General features: G+C 31.7%; 1 protein-coding gene and 1 pseudogene across 1 annotated transcript; both read right to left on the bottom strand.

The window, feature by feature from the left end:
- Positions 1-6,594: 6,594 nt before the first annotated feature.
- On the bottom strand, positions 6,595-9,836 carry LOC120207229 (annotated as a pseudogene).
- An 892-nt stretch (positions 9,837-10,728) lies between these two features.
- LOC120206344 lies at positions 10,729-11,796 on the bottom strand. The gene is made up of 2 exons (XM_039206031.1): positions 11,426-11,796; positions 10,729-11,344 (listed from the first exon to the last, which is right to left on the bottom strand). The coding sequence occupies exons 1-2, from the start codon at positions 11,794-11,796 to the stop codon at positions 10,729-10,731; spliced, it is 987 nt and encodes a 328-aa protein (XP_039061962.1).
- Between the last annotated feature and the right edge of the window lie 6,355 nt (positions 11,797-18,151).

Here is an 18,151-nt window from a genome sequence, read left to right as displayed (position 1 = left end):
GTACAGTAAATGCGTTGTGATATTGGTTGATCCGAGTTGCATATCTATATATGAGTAGTGAATGGGTGAGAGAATTAGGAATTTAGATAGAAGTCATTTGTAGTAAGATAAAGTGACAAATTTAGTAGGGCACAATGCTCAAGTAAACAAGATATGTGGAAGGTGTTCCATTTGGATTCAGGGAATTAAATTCTCTGTTAATGCAATAGAGTTATTTTCCAGGGAATTAAAATAATAATATTGAAGATGGACTAGTTATATAGTTAGTATACAAATGATGATTGTAAATTAGGAAGAGGTACAACTAATCAGCTTAGACGGATTGGAAATATCAGTGTTGGAAGATATATGTTATGAGGGATAAATATGTTTTGATTGAATAAGGATTTTACAAGGAATGAGGTTGTGCAAGTAGTGTTAAATATCAGAATTATGGAAATACGATGAGGAATGTTATTTAAAGATAAATATAAGTGATATGAAAGGATTATAGAAGCATAAGGAAAAAGATATGATTTATGAGATAAGAAGATGGTGGTTTATGAGTAATTAAATAGATATAAAGAAATTAATTAGAAATGAGTGTAAAGTGTGAATTATAGGTTTGATAAGGAAGTAAGGAAATGATAGATGGTGTTGTGGAAAGATGGTTTGGTTTTAGAAATATATGTTTTCACCAATTATGATGAGGAGTAAATGTTATAGATAAGAAGATAAAGACTTAGTTATATGTATTATGGAAGTTAAAGTATAATTGAAATAAAGAAATTAATTAGAAATGAGTGTAAAGTGTGAATTATAGGTTTGATAAGGAAGTAAGGAAATGATATATGGTGTTGTGGAAAGATGGTTTGGTTTTAGAAATATATGTTTTCAGCAATTATGATGAGGAGTAAATGTTATAGATAAGAAGATAAAGACTTAGTTATATGTATTAAAGAAGTTAAAGTATAATTGAAAGAATGTTTCTCTCGGTTCAGATATTGAAGGATAAGTCTGTTGTGTTGCAAATAATATGGATGTATAAAGTCGGGTTATGATAATTCGAGATTAACTAAAGAGGTAACATGTGAATATGAGACGGGTAGACAATAGTTTAATCTATTAGTACAATGAAAATTCGAGGACGAATTTTCTTAAAGGAGGGGAGATTTCTAACATCCTCAATATCGGGTGAGTGACTAAATTGAAATATTTTCGGATTTGTTGGTCAAAGTGGATAAATTGAAAGTTTGGGGGAATCACATGAAAAATGTTATGTAGGATTTAAATATTAAAGAAGGGAATATGGAAGGACAAAATGGTCATTTATAAGGAAAATAATTAATTTGGTTAGATATATATGGAGGCCACGTGTATGAGAGGAAGCAAATATCCAAGCTTCCAGACAACTCTTCTCCTCCTTTATTCTTTGTGTGTATGAACCAAGGTAAAGGTAAAAATTCTTATTAGTTGTTTATTAGTTGAGATTTAAGTTTGGTTTTGCTCTTTAGATGCTAATTAAGCTTAAGGAAATCTTAATTTGCTTTGAAACAACAAGATAAAGGGAGTAGGAAGAATTAAAGATTTGAAGTTCTTGAATGAAATTTTGAAATAAAGTTTATAATGAGAATTGGAAGTTGAATTTGACTTGTCACCAACTTGATTAAGGGATATGAAAGGTTAGAATCAGATTTAGAACATGTGGGAATTTGAGTGAGATTCTTAAATTCTACGTGGAGGAATGGATTTTGAAGTTTAAGAGATATTGAACGTGTATTAATTAGTTTAAATAGGTGCATGAGAGTTAAGGATACAGAAAGAGGGGAAATATAAAGTGTTGAGAAGATTATAAAGGGAGTTCGTGCTAAAAAAACATTTCTGGGCTATGTGCATCGATGCATATTCAATGTGTACCGATGCATCAAGGGTAAAATCCCAGAAATTATTCAAGGTGTATCGATGCACATGAAGTGTATCGATGCACTCCTTTAAAATAAAAAACATCGAATGTCATCAGTGTATCGATGCACAAGTAGTGCATCGATACACCCGCTTAAAATACAAACATCGAATGAGATTTATGTACCGATGCATAGATAGTGCATCGATGCACCCGTCAAGGGATGCATCGATACATGGTGTAGTGCATCGATGCAACCGTCATTAAAAGATGGAAATAGCTTTCTTTTTATCCTAAGGAGTGATAGTTTAGAATATGTTAATTATAATACTGATATGGATACATGTATGATTATGTAGATACCAAAATCGAGCAAGCTTTGGAACGATCACCGAATTAGAACTCAATCAAAAGGAAGGAAGTCATAGAAATAATTAGTAATCAGTGAGGACAAGGTGAGTGCATATTAGATAGTGTGTTATGTTTAATGGAAATAAGACTTGCGACAAGTCTATTTCCTATAGTAGAATGCATGAACACATTAATATGAGCATATGTTTGACATGATACATGTGTGTTATTGATTATTGCATATGTTAAATGATATGTGTGAATACATGTTTATATGATACATGATAAATGTATATAGTATATGTGAACACATGATGATATTAAAAAGGATATAAGAGTATTATGTGATTTATAGAAAACATATGTGAATAATAAATAGCAATGATATACATGTTATATGAACACAAGATAAGTGTTATAAGTTACGTGATATATGCATATGAAATCATATGAGCATTGATAAGTACATGTGAAGATATGAAATAATAAAGCCCATATTATATGATACGAGAGCTATAGGTATAGTTGGCATGCCAAGAGTCGAGGGTCTACGCGGTCCTTCGGGACATACAATGATCCTTCGGGATATTTCATAGTGGTCCTTCGGGATAAATCTCATAGCCCCTAGTGAGACCCTATACGAGATGTAGTGACAGCATAGTGCACAACCTCAATAGACCCACTTATCTACAGTTCTCACGTGTGTACATGGGCTAATAAATAAATAACATGTGTTGTATATGTTTTGTGATATTAATTCTATGATTTATCGGATGATATATGTATTGCTCGGTTAAATGAATCAGATGTTGATTAAAAGGTTATGTATAAGAGGATATAATTACAATATACAGATGATAGTAAGAATTGTAATGGAAACGATGTGTGATATGTATATGTATACCTTATATTATATTTAATGTTATAATTGTTTGGTATGGCATTACAAGATTACCTGTTCATGCATGTTTAAATAGTTAGAGTTTTCTTCTATATTTGATTATGCCTCACTAAGTCTATGACTTAGCGTGTAAGTGATTTACATGTAGGTACCAAGAAACAAGAAGAGCAGGAATAGAAGTGGCAAGGACAACATCACTACTAATAGATCAAATCAGAAGTAATTGACAAAGTAGGTATTTTGGGTTGTGTATAGAGTGTTTGCTTGTAATAAGTTGTTAATTATGAATGCTCTGATCAATTTTGTATTTTGTGGTCTCTTTTATGTAAATTAACGTATTTTGTTTTAATCAAAGTTTAAAATTTTCCTGTTTTTCTTTAAGTGTCAAAGTTTGAAAAGTCAATGTGACACTTCAGACTCGTATCTGGGTCGGGTACGGGCTGGGGGTGTTACAATGCGTCGGTGCAAAACAGGTCGTTTTGACACCAAACAGAAGAGTACGAAGGGAAACAACCCCCATTTTTAGCAACAACAATCACGAAGCAATCGGCCATGCAAAAAAAAATTCCCGGCTAAATCGGAACTGACCCATCCCGTTTAGCCGGTCAAGTAATAACCTACATGAATCCTGTCATTTTCGGGACCACAACGGCCGACCATGGGGTTATAAAAACCCCAGCCGAGAGTGAACAAACGGAGGAAACCAAGGAGCCGAAAAACATCTCCAAAAATCAGAAACAACCATCACAATATTGAGAGAAACGAAAACATCGAGCAAAAGAAAAACAAAAGTCCACCAAACACAAGCAACAGTCGGCCAAAATCGAAAACGATCAAACCAAAAACATAAAAAAACCAAAAGTATAAAAGGAAAGACTTTGCCTCATCAAGGGTCGGCGGGAACGCGTGATAGTGTCGTCGGAGAGGAAGAAGCCGTTGGAAGTTAAAAAGTACGCCGAGAAAGGCAAAAAAAAAACGAATGAACTTTCTTTAGATCTACGTCGATTGGGACTTTTTTGTGGTGATCGGGTTTTGGTTTCATATTCACGAGGTTGGGGAAACATTTTGGGGAATTTTGTTTTTTTTTTTTCCGGCGATCAGAGGCGGTGGCCAGAGCGACAACCGAGCGGCGGAGTGTGGTCGGGGAAGATGATTGGCATTCGGCTGGTTGGTTTTAGGTTGAGAGTGTTTTTTTGGAGAGGGGAGAGTTTTTTTTTGTTTTTAGTTAAAAATGATATTTTTTTTGTTTAGGGGTATTTATAATCGAGGGACTTTATTGTAATTACTAAATAGTTAAATTATTTTCTCAGTCCCTGATATTTTGATGTGTAATTCATTCTGGTCACCTGTTATAAATTGGCGTATGAATTTTGAATTATTTTGATTTGATCATTGATTATACTTCTTGTATTTTGCAATTTAGTCCCCTAATTTTATTTTTTTTCTCTTGCAGTTCATTTTTAGCATTAATTTCAGTCCATAAATTCCAACTTAATTCAATTTGATCCTTTAATTTTTATCTATTTATGTATTTATTTATTTTTTCAATTTTTGTATTTTTATTAACATTTATTTTCTTAACATTTTTTTCTATTTTTTTACTTTCAAAATTTAACTTTTTTATTTTATTTTTTATTTCGTTTTTTAATTTTAATATTTTCTTAATTTTATTTATCTTTTGTTTATCTTTTTTTTTTATATATTTCGCAATTTAATATTCCTTTTGACTTGTTCGGGACAACTTTAATCAATCAAAGGTAAGTAATTTGAATCGAGTTTTTAAATTTTAATTTTCACAATTAAGACAACCGACAAATTAAAACGGTACCGAAAGGGCAGTTCAAGGGTACTAATATTTCATTGACTGTAACCGACTCCCGAATCCGACACATTTCTGGTAAAACGCAGATCAAGTATGATGTTGTCCGATTAACCTAAATATTATTTTTTAAAATGATCGGTGGCGGCTCTAACGTTTTTATTCAAGTCGAAACCCGAAAGATGGTTACGACAATACCTTCAATTGAATCAAACGTTGCATTAGAACAATTCTCTTTTATAAACTTTTTTTCTTGTAATCTAAAATTATGAATAAAGTCAACACCAAACTGATGTCCATGAGTATTAATTTGGACATCAATTTTTGATATTTTAAAAATAATTGGTATAACAAGACTACACTAATTTGAATCATCAATGTCACTTATTTACATACTATGCATATTATCATTATGGCTTCAAAATGTTCATTTTGTCTCCTATTCTATTTTTTTGAAACATTTTAGCCATAAATGTCTCATTTTAGAATAAATAGACCCCTAACATTTGACAAAATATTTTTTAAATATTAATACTCAATAATTTTTTGAAATATATATATATATATATATATATATATTTATAATTTAATTAATTTTAACAAATTTCAATTATTTTAAAATTTTTTTACCTATTACTCTCAATTTTAAAATGTGATATTTTAATTAATTTAAATATTTTTAATAATTTTTATTAAGAATTAAATAAATCCTCAAACTTTAATATATATATATATATATTTATATATTAAACTTTTCTAAAAAAATATGGAAATTTTATATCACATCATCAATAATATGTTTATATTTAAATCAATAAAATTAATTACTCCACCATAATAATAATTAAGGACAAAAAAGTTAATAAAAAAATTCAAGGTTAAATTTGATATTATCTTATCAAAATGACACGTTTTTATTATCTTATTGTGATTCTTTTACTAATCCAATCAAATCTGTTTGTATTTATTTTTTATTCGAATATTTTGAATGTATATTTTAATGTTTCTTATTTGATCATTGTGTCAATAATTATAAAAAAAATCCTAATTATATGTTTAATTTTCTTTTGTAATTGTAGACTTCTATTATAATTTTGAATATTTTCTTTTCTTAATAAAAAATACGTTTTTATTTACATAAAAAGATATAGATGTAATTGATTTTTTTCAAAATAGTTTAACCCTCAACACAAAAACAATACTCAACTACAGGAAATGTTGTAACTTTTATAATGGTTTGTTATAACTGTTGAAAGGCTCATATTACGGATTTTTTTTAGAAATTTCAAATTAAATACATAGCTGCAAACTAGGGAAAAAAAAGGGGGGGGGGGAAATAGAGTTCCCATGCTTAAGAAGATCTCCAGTTAAGTCATTGTGTGTAAAAAATCTCTGTTGGGAGACTCACACACCAAAACCAAGTGTGTGATCCGGATTAGTTAAGGCGAAGCCTTGGAACCGGGCAACAAAAAAAAAAATTACCATGCATCTTGTCTATCTAAAAATTAGCAACAGGAGAACTGCAATAGAAATCAAGCATGACGTGAATAATGCAAGTCTCATCAATTTTTTCATAACATAGCAAGAGTAAATTACAATCCAGTCCTATTGAACGACAAATAATCTGAAAGGAAGTTTATAGTTTGACAATGGAGAACCTTTAGAACACCCGTCGAGGGCATTCAATCCATCCTTCCCTTCAAGATCCTTTCCTTTACTTCTGTAGGCGTGCTGCAGAAAGCAAATTATAACAAATAAATCACAACTGCATTAATCGGACTCGAGTACAAGGGTTGGATATGGGTATATTCATTTTCTTCTAAGTTTTTCGTCGTATTTGTTCCTTATAGGACCGTATCTTTATAACCGTCTGCCTAAAAGTGGGGCAAAGAATGGGTGTTGGACATTAGTACTTAACGAAAAATGAATGGTCGTGGAGTAACATACCATTCCGATGCCATTGATTATTTACCTACCCTGGCATTCACTATTAAACAGCCAGTCTTTTGAGCAAGCCTAATAACCATGACCCTCGGAATAAAATGCCATAAAAAATATGTATATCATTATAAACATTTGCAAATGCTTACATAACATAGATATGTCCTCCCCAACCACTCAGACAGTCACGATCAACTGACGAAAGGAGAGCTTGGGAAACTGTTTCAAACAATTCCTCAGGTTCCTGAAAAACAAAAATAATGGGTCAATAAAGCATGAACCTGCGTTCATGGCATGGACATTTAAGAAGTAACAACCACAATACTTTTTTAACTTTTGAGTCAGTAAACTGTAACATTATTTACTTGAAAAATAGACGCCATATTTGAGCTTCTGGATGAAAAAAACATAAAAAGAATTATACTTGCATTTCAAATTCAAATATAGGGAAATATATAAAGATAACAAACCATGTCATCCTTGAACATCGACTCGCAGGCACCATAGAGGGACTCTGATGCAGTGCCAGCTACAACAAAATCTTTTGCAAGCTCCCTGCATTTACAAGATATATATATATATATATATATATATATATATCACAGAAGCCTTTAGAAACCAAAACAAAGAACATAAAGAAATCATTATAATCATAAGATTTCAGGAAATAATCCAATTCATTGGTAGCCAAGATATAGGTAAACAAAATTTGAGAGTCAATCACAAAAAAGATTCTATGGCTACACTAAAGACCGTTTGTTATAAAATCATTTATAAGAGGGATAGACATGACAAGGAAATGACAATCGAAAAACTGTTGTATATAGAACTGGTTCTATAATTATTAAAACAATTAACATGAACATAATAATAAAAGGTATCACCAATTAAAGGAAATTATATATAGAGTCGCTGACTAGGGGGTAGCTTCTTCTTGTTTATCATGTGTGGAAAGAGACAGTAAGAATGCATAGAGGGTGTAGTTAATTTTGCTAACATCATGCAATTATAGACCGATATCCCAAGCCCCTAGTTTGTCAAATATCAGAGGGTAGTGCATGTAAAGAATTTCTTAAGATGGGTTGGACTTATTTATCAGTGCCCAAATTACTGGTTTTGAACAATAGCAGGTTATTTTAATCCTCTCCCCCAAAAAAAAGGGCTCAATCAGGTTTTGGAAAAATAATTAATTCTTTTAGTAAAAAGCGTTCAAATTTCAGGTTCTCTCCTAGATGTCAAGGGTCAGCAGATGATGTAGCATTAGGCTCTACCTTTTCTATAGAATGAAAGAGTTCTACTTTAATTGGCTTTCGGTTGAGATATGAAATAAAATTTTCATTTCCATAAAGGACATTTGATATGCAGAGCTTCTATTAACCAAATAGAAATTTACAGTAGTTTATGAAAACAAGCCTCTTGGTTAGGCTAATATAGTAAGTTAAGGAAAAAAAAGAGAATATTCTAAGCAACTAAGACAACTTCATGCATTTTCAATTCAAAAATTACAAGAGAATGAAACCAACTTACTTGGCTCCAATGGAATCCATGGTACAAATTAGGGCTTATCTTCATCTCCTAATCCAGCAATTACAGGTTGACAGAAGTATGGACCAAACCTATGGGGAAAAAAAAAAGAATGTCATAAAACTTAACACTAACACATAAAAAGGTGCACCCTTTTCAAATGTATTTCCCACTCCAAATCTAATTTCCCTAGAAACTTCCTTACTAGCTTGACATATCAAAAAGGAAGGGCTAGAGTTTATTAGTAAAAGAAGAGTCCATCTCCTAGGTTCAAGGGTAAACATTAAGAAAAGGATAGAACAATAATTTCTTGATGCCCAGTTTCTTATCACAAGATAAGTGGATTATTTCCCTTCAAGGACATAACGGAGGCTTTTTCCTTTACATGTAAAATTTTCTTCTCCTAAACCGGTATTATTCAAAATTCCGAAACAACAAACCCGGAGCTTAGCTAGTTGATTCATGCATCCATCATTAAGAGGTGAAATCTAGGTTTAGAGTTCCAATCCGGACATTTGCAACCCATCCTCTATCCCCATGGTGCAACCTCTATCATACAAAAAGCTATTTTTACTATCTTAATTCACAAGCTATTCTTTATTAATCAATTTCTCTCCTGTTACTTCTTTTAAAAAATTAATTAGAATGCCAAGCAAATCAAAAGTAAGTATTTGGTTGGATGTATAAAACAAAACTAAATCTTCCCACTTCTTCCATTAATCTTAAGAACTTAGCCAACTATTAAAGGGGTGATGGAGGGATTTAAACAAACCTTTTCTCGTAAAGAATGGCAGAAACAAGGTTGGCAAAAGTCTCAGGTTTCATGTCCCTTTCTTCTCTCAGCTGATACAGCTTGTGCCGAAAGACAAGCCTTTGATACCTTCAATTAGTATTATTAAAAAACCTCGAATATTAGGATAGATCGTAGTTTTTTAAGGGGAAAGGAGAAAAATAAGGAAATCATAAAAGGGGGGGTGGGGAGGGAATACAATGTTTGAGCATCTGTGGCGAGGCCGGAGAGACCGAGAAAGAGGCGATCATGGATTTTAGAAATCCTCTGGAAGTCGGTGGCGATAGTTTGGAGTTGAACTACAAGTCTCCGATCACTGGCAATGGCGAAGCAGTTCTTGCCTACCATGGCTACTAGGGCACTCCCATTGTACTCGAAGATCTGCACCATCATCCACCATCAAAACCATATTTTTCAGATTAAACTAGGGTTTCAGCAAAGAAAATTAAACCAGAAAGAGATTCAGAAGAAAAATTACATACCGACATCGGAGAAATAAGGGATTTTGCTATAAATTGTAAGGAATTTGTGCGAAGAAACTAAACTGATTTTAGCAAACGTGAGCTTAAAAGTTAAAAGCCAGTAGAGATGGCTTGGAGATCACTCCAGTTTCCTAAGGTTCAACCTTTGCATTGTTATTCAACAGTTCAAAGTTATAAAATAAATATTAATTTATTAAATCACTAATTATTAAAATTTATAAAGTGATCACTTATTTATTTATATTTTAAAATTATTATTATTTTATTAAAATATTAATGGTCATCTTACTTAAAAATTAACATATTAAATGAGATATGATAAAATTATATTTTAATAATATTTACCAGTATTACTATTATTTTCAAACACCGACTCGACCACATAATAGTTTAAACACTAGCTCGACAGTATAATATAAACGAAGTTTTAGTTAACAAAGTACAACTCAAATGGTTATAGGATCGAATTTTATTATATCTCAATCAATATGTTAACGTCCAACTCAAACGACCGTTAATTTTTAACAGAAAATGACAAGCTTAGTACCTATGAATAGTCATGTGACTATTCTGTACCTTTTAATAGTCAAAGATTTTAAAAAATAATATCCTATAATCAATAGGTTATTTTATAACTTTTTTTTGGATAAATAAGATTTTTATTATTCAAAGGAAGCAGAAACTGCTACAAAAGAACCAATCCAATCAATGGAAACAAGATCAAGGGAAAACTATGAACAACAAAATCATACTATATCCCAATTATTACATAAATCTAAATTAGTGCTATCTAATCTATTAATGTTTCTGCTACTTAATGTGTTTGATTGCAAGAAGAACTTCCTCCTCGGTTCTATAAGTACCTCTGAAAAGCTGATGATTTCTTTCCTCCCAAATTGTATAGTTGAAAGCACACCAAAAGAGCTTTAAAATGCTGGTAATAAGCGATTTTCCTTTCCAAGTTGCAGACGCCCAGATCAACAAGTTAGACCAGGATAATTGAGGTTTGTGAATACCATAAAGAAGAAGAAGGGAACGTCAGATGGAGCTGGCCATCTTACAATCAGCAAAAAGATGATTTCTGGTTTCATTAGTTTCAGAACACAAGATGCACTGAGAATTAACAGTGATTCCAAACTGCTGCAGTCTGTCTTTAGTGGGCAAACGGTCCAGAATTATCATCCAAGTGATGATGCTGTGCTTAGGGATGTGCATTGGGTACCATATCAGTTTCTTCCAGGAAACTTTGTTGTTATTCAATCGAACATCTTCCCATAAGCTTTTAGTACACTTAAATCCTGCAAACATAATAGGATGAGCAACGGATCGAAGCTTTATGATTCTCTTAAATGTCCAGCTAGAGTTAGAAGGAATGTCCATGGTCCAGAAGTTTTGCTGCTTTATAATGTAATTTTGAGTCCATGCAACCCAGAGAGAACCCTCCCCAGCCAGAAGGTTTTTTATAAGAATGATCGTGCAGACTTTGTTCCAGGACTTAATGTCCTTAATCCCCAATCCACCTTCAGACTTTGGAGAACATATACGATCCCAACTCACTCTAGCTCCAGAGGCAGGGATGTCAGAACCTTTCCAAAAAAACCTGGAGCAAATTTGTTCAATCTTTTTTATGATCAATTGAGGTAAAATCAGTTGCCTACACCAATAATAAGCAACAGAGAAGAGAATGGTTTTGACCAATTCGATCCTTCATGCATAACTAAGTTTCAGCTTTGACCATTGGTGAAGTCTGGAATTAATCTTTTCAATGAGAGGCTGACAGTCTTTGTAAGAAAGCTTCCTGGTAACCAGGGGAATTCCCAAATATCTAACAGGCAGGACACCAAGCTTGAATCCTGAACAGGAAATAATGTTATCAATTTCATGAGCAGAAATTCCAACAGTGAAGATTTCACTCTTTAAGGCATTAAGTTTAAGACCAGAAAGCTCATAAAAAGAGTTGAGGACAGTAATGACACCCATGACTGAATCAAGGTTTCCTTTGCAGAAAATAAGAAGGTCATCAGCAAAGGTTAAGTGAGTAAGGCCAATTTTCTTACACTTAGGGTGAAAGCTGAAAATCCCTTTAGCAGCCGCATAGTTGAGCATTTTAGAAAGGACATTCATAACAAGAACAAACAACAGAGGGGATAAGGGGTCACCTTGTCTGATGCCTTTGGCACCCTTGAAAAAACCAATCAAACTTCCATTAAATGCAATGGAATAACTAGCATTGGAGTAGCAAGCAACAATCCAGTCAATAAGAGAAGGAGGTTATTTATGTATAATACTCGTTTTTTTTGAAAATATGATACTCGTTTTAAAAATAATAAAGAATGCTTTTTTTTTTACTTTTGGATAAATGTTGGGCTTCTTCTCTATGCTCGCCCAAAAATACGTAAATACAAATTTTAAAAATTTTATATAAAATATAATAGAAATAACATGAATACAATAATAATACTAAATACAAAAAGTGAGTATAATTTTCATTCTTATTATTTTATATATAATAAATTTTTAGTATATATATATATATATATATATATATATATATATTATATATATATATATATATTATAGTAACTTAAATAAATCTTCGTTTTTTAAAAGGTATCAACCAACTAAAATTGAACACGTAGTTAAAAAATATTAAATATTTAATTGCACCATAAAAAATAGGTATCTAATCGAAAAAAATCAATATTATATTGCACATAAATACAAAAAGGGTATACTATAAAAATGATCCTAAAACTTTTAGGATGATTACATTTTAATTATTAAACTTTTAAAACTTACATTACAATCACTAAAATTTTAATTCATTTTATGACCTTTTTAATAAATCAATACTTCCAATAACTTGGTTAATCTTATTGATAGAAAAATAAAAGAAGTATGAAATACATGAGGAATGAACTAGAGATTTTGGGTAGAAAAATAAAAGATGTGGTTCGAGAAGAAGATGAATAAGAAGAGAACAACGATGATGATTTTGAGAATTTAGGGGACGATGTTGGGATAGAGACTACAAACATAGTATTAAATTACGGTCACAACATAACGTAACAACTATACTATAATGGATTTCAAGATCACCAAATTGTAATATTGATGTCAGAGACAGAGCTAGATAATTTATTTGGGGATGTCAAATTTAGATAAAATTTATTTTGGGGTGTCAAATTTAGAAATTGTATGAAGATTTTTTTTCCGAGTGAATGAAAATGAATAATGGATCTCAAATTATGTATATGGGTGCAATTTTTTTTTAAATATATTACTTTTAATTTATTGTTATAATAAATTTATAAAGAATTGTTTTTTCCAAAAAATTTTAAGGTGTTATATGACACCCTCCTAGTAAGCTGGCTTCATCATTGAATGGTACAACACGATAGATTCGGATCACGATTTTTATAGTATAAAACGGTTACGTAACAATTACACAATAATAGATTTCAAAATCATCAAACCTTATATCGATGTAATGCGATAGGTTCATATCACGATTTTTATAGCCTGAAACTATTACGTAGCACCACAACATATCATGGAGTGTTTTGTAACACTACAACAAGCCTTTAAATGGTCTAGAACATAAACTCCTATTGATGAAACACTCTAATGGCTCGTGATGTCACATTATGATTCATTTACAAATTCATCCTCATACAATTTAATTACAAATTATGATAAAATTAGTGAATCATAATCTCAAGGTTCTTATATTTACCAACTAAATACATATCATTCACCCTACTTTAAACACAATTTAAATTATAATTTTTTTAGTTATCATTTATTATATCACATGTTCCCTACCAATGATGCATCTTACTGTACATACAATATGATATTTTTTTCGTATGAGATGGGAAGAGATCAAAGTCAATATATTGATAAATATAAAGATACTTTAAATCTTTTACGCCATTCACTTTGATAATGAATTATAAATATAAAATTTTTATATTTATATTTTGTATTTTTTTTCAAATTATATAAAATATTTTTTTATATTAAAATATGAAATTATTTATAATTTTTTAATATGAGACTATTTATATATGTAATTCATAAAAGTTATTATTTTTATATACGATTTAGTATGATAATATTTATATAATATATATTTGTTCTCAACAAATTTTTATTTTTATAAGTTAAATAGAACACATAAAACATATATTAATATCAAGGATTAGGATTTTCTCACTTTTTCCTTAAACACTCTTGGTTTTTCTCTTCATCTTTGATCAATAGACGACAATATTAATTTTGATGTTGGTTGTCGCCGTCGATATTCCTTCTTTTTCTTTTATTTTCTTATACTATATCTTTGAGTTTTCTTCCTTTTTTTCTTCAGTTTTTAATAACTCTATCTTTATGGCATGTTTTTCTCAATCTTTTGGCACATTTTCTGTTGTTTGGCCATTATTTTTGTTTATAGTTTTCTCAGGGTTGGATTTAATATTCGTCACGACTAACCAATATGACGTTTATTTGTTATTATGCTGATCTTAATTCATTGTGTGATCTTGAGTGACTAATTTTTGTTTGGTTGTTGTCATTGTGTGATCTTAAGTGGTTAGTTTGTGTGTGGTTATATAAAAATATCTTAATCATATATTTAGTTTACAATTATGGTTGTAAACATTCATTGTAATTATAGATATTTCCTCGTTTAATAAAACTAGCGGCTTCTATACAAAAACATATATTAATATTAAAATATACTTGTATTTTTTAAAATGTTTTACTTTTTACTTTTTTACTTTTTTTTTATTTTCTATTAGTAGGGTTTTCAGCCCTAATTTTCTCTCTTTTTATTGTGTCGTCGTTAGTCCATTTTCTTTTTCATCTTTATAATCGAAGGTGACACCAGTCTTAGTGTCACTCGCTGACTACCGATATTTATTTATTTTTCCTTTATTTGGTTAGATCATATTTTTATCTTTTTTAATTTTAATAACTCTGTCTTTGTAGTATATTTTCTTCTACTTTTACGACACGTTTTCCTCTGCCTTTTGGCATGTTTTCGGTTGTTTAACTGTTATTTTCATTTACCATTTGTTATCAGATCTATATATGTCAGAACTGTCTAATCATACATCGACCTCCTTAAAGAAAAATGAATTTCAGGGATTGAAGAAGATCTGGGAGAGTTGAAATTTTACTAAGAAGCAAGCTTTCCAATAGACTTATGGAGATATATTCCATCTGATGTATGTCACTGTAAACCCGACCCTGATTTAAAGCTTGATACAATTTTTAGAATCCAACTTATAGTTGCTTCACATTTAATTGAGAGGACATGACTCTGGCACTGGAAGAATACTATTTTTTTTGAATTTTCCGAACATTAAAATAGACAAGATATATTATCGATCAATAAAAGGACCATCATTTAAATCAAAACTCGCAAAGATCTCAGGCACAAGTGACAAGTGGGTGACTGATCGCTTGCAACAAAAAGGAGAAAGAGAAGGAGTGCTGTGGTTCTATCTGCAAAAGATAGCCGAGGCCCACATTGATGAAAATGTAAAAAAAAAATGTGCTTGCCCTGGGGATCTATGGTTTGATAATTTTTATAAAATGCCTAGGACTCATTGAGTTGGTCGTGGTTAACTTAGTTGAAAAACTGAAGAGAGAGATGAATCTGGTTTATGCAATTCTAGCCGAGACTTTTCGATCCTTGAATATCTATAGGAGGCTGGGAAGAGGGCGCTTTATGGGTTGCACTTAGCTACTCATTGTTTAGATTAGAAGTCATTTATTGAAAGAAAAAAAGTCAACTACAATCTCTTTCTGAAGGATTATTCTCCTATTGCGGAGTATCTTACGAAAGAATAACATGAAACGTCACATAAAGACCAGTGGATCGAATTCTTCAGGAACTTGCAAGATCAAAGTATAGCATGGAGAAATCCATGGTTGATATACACTCAAATTTTGTTCAAATACAGAGACTTGGATTGGATTGTGCTTCTGGGAGTGTAGGGAGGAGTCGGATATGCTCCTTTGTTAGTCTTGAGATAATACGGTGCTCGACAGTTTGTTTCGGTGACTTATGGGCCAACTAGTTCTGAATTCGATTATAAAGAAGTCAATTATAAGAAGAAGGTCAAAGATGACTACGAAGCCTGAATAATTCAAAGGGTAAATGAAAAAAAATCCCCTTTAGCATATGGAGAAGCATCAATGTCAATGTAAGAACAATTCAAGAAAATTCCTTCAAACTTGGAAATCCAGAGAAGAGAGTTCGAGACGGAGAAAGCTAAAGATACCAAAAGAATTGAAGAATTGGAAAGGGAAAACTACATGTTAGCTCTCAATGCTGAATTTCACGCCAAACAGTTCGAAATGATGAGAAAAAAAGAAAAGACGTGGTGGAATCTAACCTGAAAGACCTAAATAAGGATTATCAAAAGCTGTAACGAGCCATAAGGGGATTTGGGTCAAGTAAAACACCACAATAGTGGGCTAGAGAGTTAGCAGCTGCGAAAACAGTGAATTAAAAGTCTAGAGGTTGAAAACAAGTGTCAGTTCAAGAAGTTAGAAGTTGGAAAGGCAAAAATAGGATAACTAGAAGCCGAAAAGAAAGAGTTGATAAAACAATACAAAACTGAGGCTCGTAGAGTTTAAAAACTCAAAAAAGAGAAATAAGTAAGTCTGAAAGAATTAGAAGATGAGAAAATCAAGTCCAGGGGTTGGAAACTGAGATGAATAGCCTAATTGAAGATTTCGAAGATAGAGATCGAAGAAGAAAGAAAGAGAGAAAAAGAAAGATGAAATATGTTCTGAAAGGCAGGGTTGGAATCGTATCCTCGATAAAAAGCAAGCAAAAATCGGGTCATGGATGTAAAGGTTTTCCACTAAAAGTCAATGAGTGGATTAGCTCACTGGAGAAATGGGAGAATTACAGATAAGATTTGAAGAATAGCTGAACCAATCTCAAGCCATGAATTATAAGCTTAAAAGTCACATATCACATCTTGAGCAATCTCTGCTTCAAGTGCAAGTTTCGCACGCGTCAATGGACTTAAGAATTACTCTTAAAGAAAACAAAGCTTTCCGAAAAGAAATTAGAGAACTGAAGGGTGAACTTCAGCGGCATCGAATTCACATTACTAACCTTGAAAAAAAGAAATCAAGCGTATCAATACTGGGCAACAAAGCACATACGAACATTACCACTCTCTGGTAGAAGAATGAGAATGTATGATGGGTGAGGTCATAACACAAATGGGTGAAGTTGCACGATATATGAATGAATTGGCCAATAGAGCTGAGATAATCCAACTCCAAACTAATCCAATCTTTGAATATACGAGGGAGGTTATTGTAATCATGAATGAAATTACAGAGTTAAGCTTGAGGGCTAGACCTCATATGTAATCGAACTCCTTTATAATGAGTGAAACTTTTCTTCCAATGAAAGTTATTCCATAATGATTACTGCTAGGATCAATGCCTTTTATTTGCACTTGCACTTGCATCATTTATTCCGCATAAACATTCATTTCATCATTCATAATACATTACTAATAACCTACATTCATATTTAAGAGAACAATAGAATTAATTCATGAAGGATTATGTGACAGAAGATACTAGCAAGCAAAAATACAAATCCTCATCACACCCGAAGCAAAACCATGAAGGTTAAGCTCGAACAACTAAAAAAGGAAATACATGAAGATTTGTTGATAATACAGCAATAATGGGAAGTAAAAATAGAAAAGTCCCAGAAATCAGTCATAGATCGTATCTTGCAAAGCCAAACTAGCATGGAAAATGATATCGTGGCCAGAATGTCTGGGTTGCTTGCTGGAACAACAAAAGACCCAAGTACTACATTGGTTGAAGCTTTTGAACATGTTACATCATAGTCTACCCCAAGATTGGTTATTTCGCTTGAAAAACTTACTGAGCATGCCACAGGATCTTCTGCAGTCAAAGTTCAAATGGCTATAACAAATCCCCAAAATAACCCTTATGAATATACTACTATAGATCACAAGGAAGTTGAGAAATCTAATACTGAGGTACCAGAACATATGAAAGACTAGTGTAAAGGTTTTTTCAAAGAAATGGTAGTGCAAGGCTCTCAGGATGGAATAGATGCAGCAGAATTGACCCTAGTGCCATATTTAATCATACCCTAAAGTTTAAAATGTCTGATTTTGAGAAATTCGATTGGAAAACTTACCCTATCTCACATTTGACTATGTTTTGCCAAAGAATGACTAGTTTTCTAAAGGATGATAGATAATTGATTCATTGTTTCTAGGCTAGTTTGACATGATCAGCTACAAGGTGGTATAATTAGTTGACTCGTACGAAGATATGGTCGTGGAAAGACTTAGCAAATGCTTTTATAGAACAATACCAACATGTTACTGATATGATACCTAATAGAGTTACTCTCCAAAATATGAAAATGAAACATAATAAA

The sequence above is a fragment of the Hibiscus syriacus genome, unplaced genomic scaffold, assembly GCF_006381635.1.
Source record: "Hibiscus syriacus cultivar Baekdansim isolate YM2019G1 unplaced genomic scaffold, ASM638163v2 tig00000477_pilon, whole genome shotgun sequence".
Lineage (NCBI taxonomy): Eukaryota > Viridiplantae > Streptophyta > Magnoliopsida > Malvales > Malvaceae > Hibiscus > Hibiscus syriacus.
The sequence above is the reverse complement of the archived record's forward strand: the minus strand, read 5'-3'. Positions and strand labels throughout refer to the sequence as shown.

What these genes read in the sequence shown, in the direction of transcription:
- LOC120206344 (XM_039206031.1), bottom strand. Translation starts at nt 11,796, where the DNA reads ATGCTCAACTATGCGGCTGCTAAAGGGATTTTCAGCTTTCACCCTAAG. An exon ending in AATTCCAGACTTCACCAATG is followed by an intron (nt 11,345 to 11,425) that starts GTCAAAGCTGAA and finishes TTATTGGTGTAG; the next exon opens with GCAACTGATTTTACCTCAAT.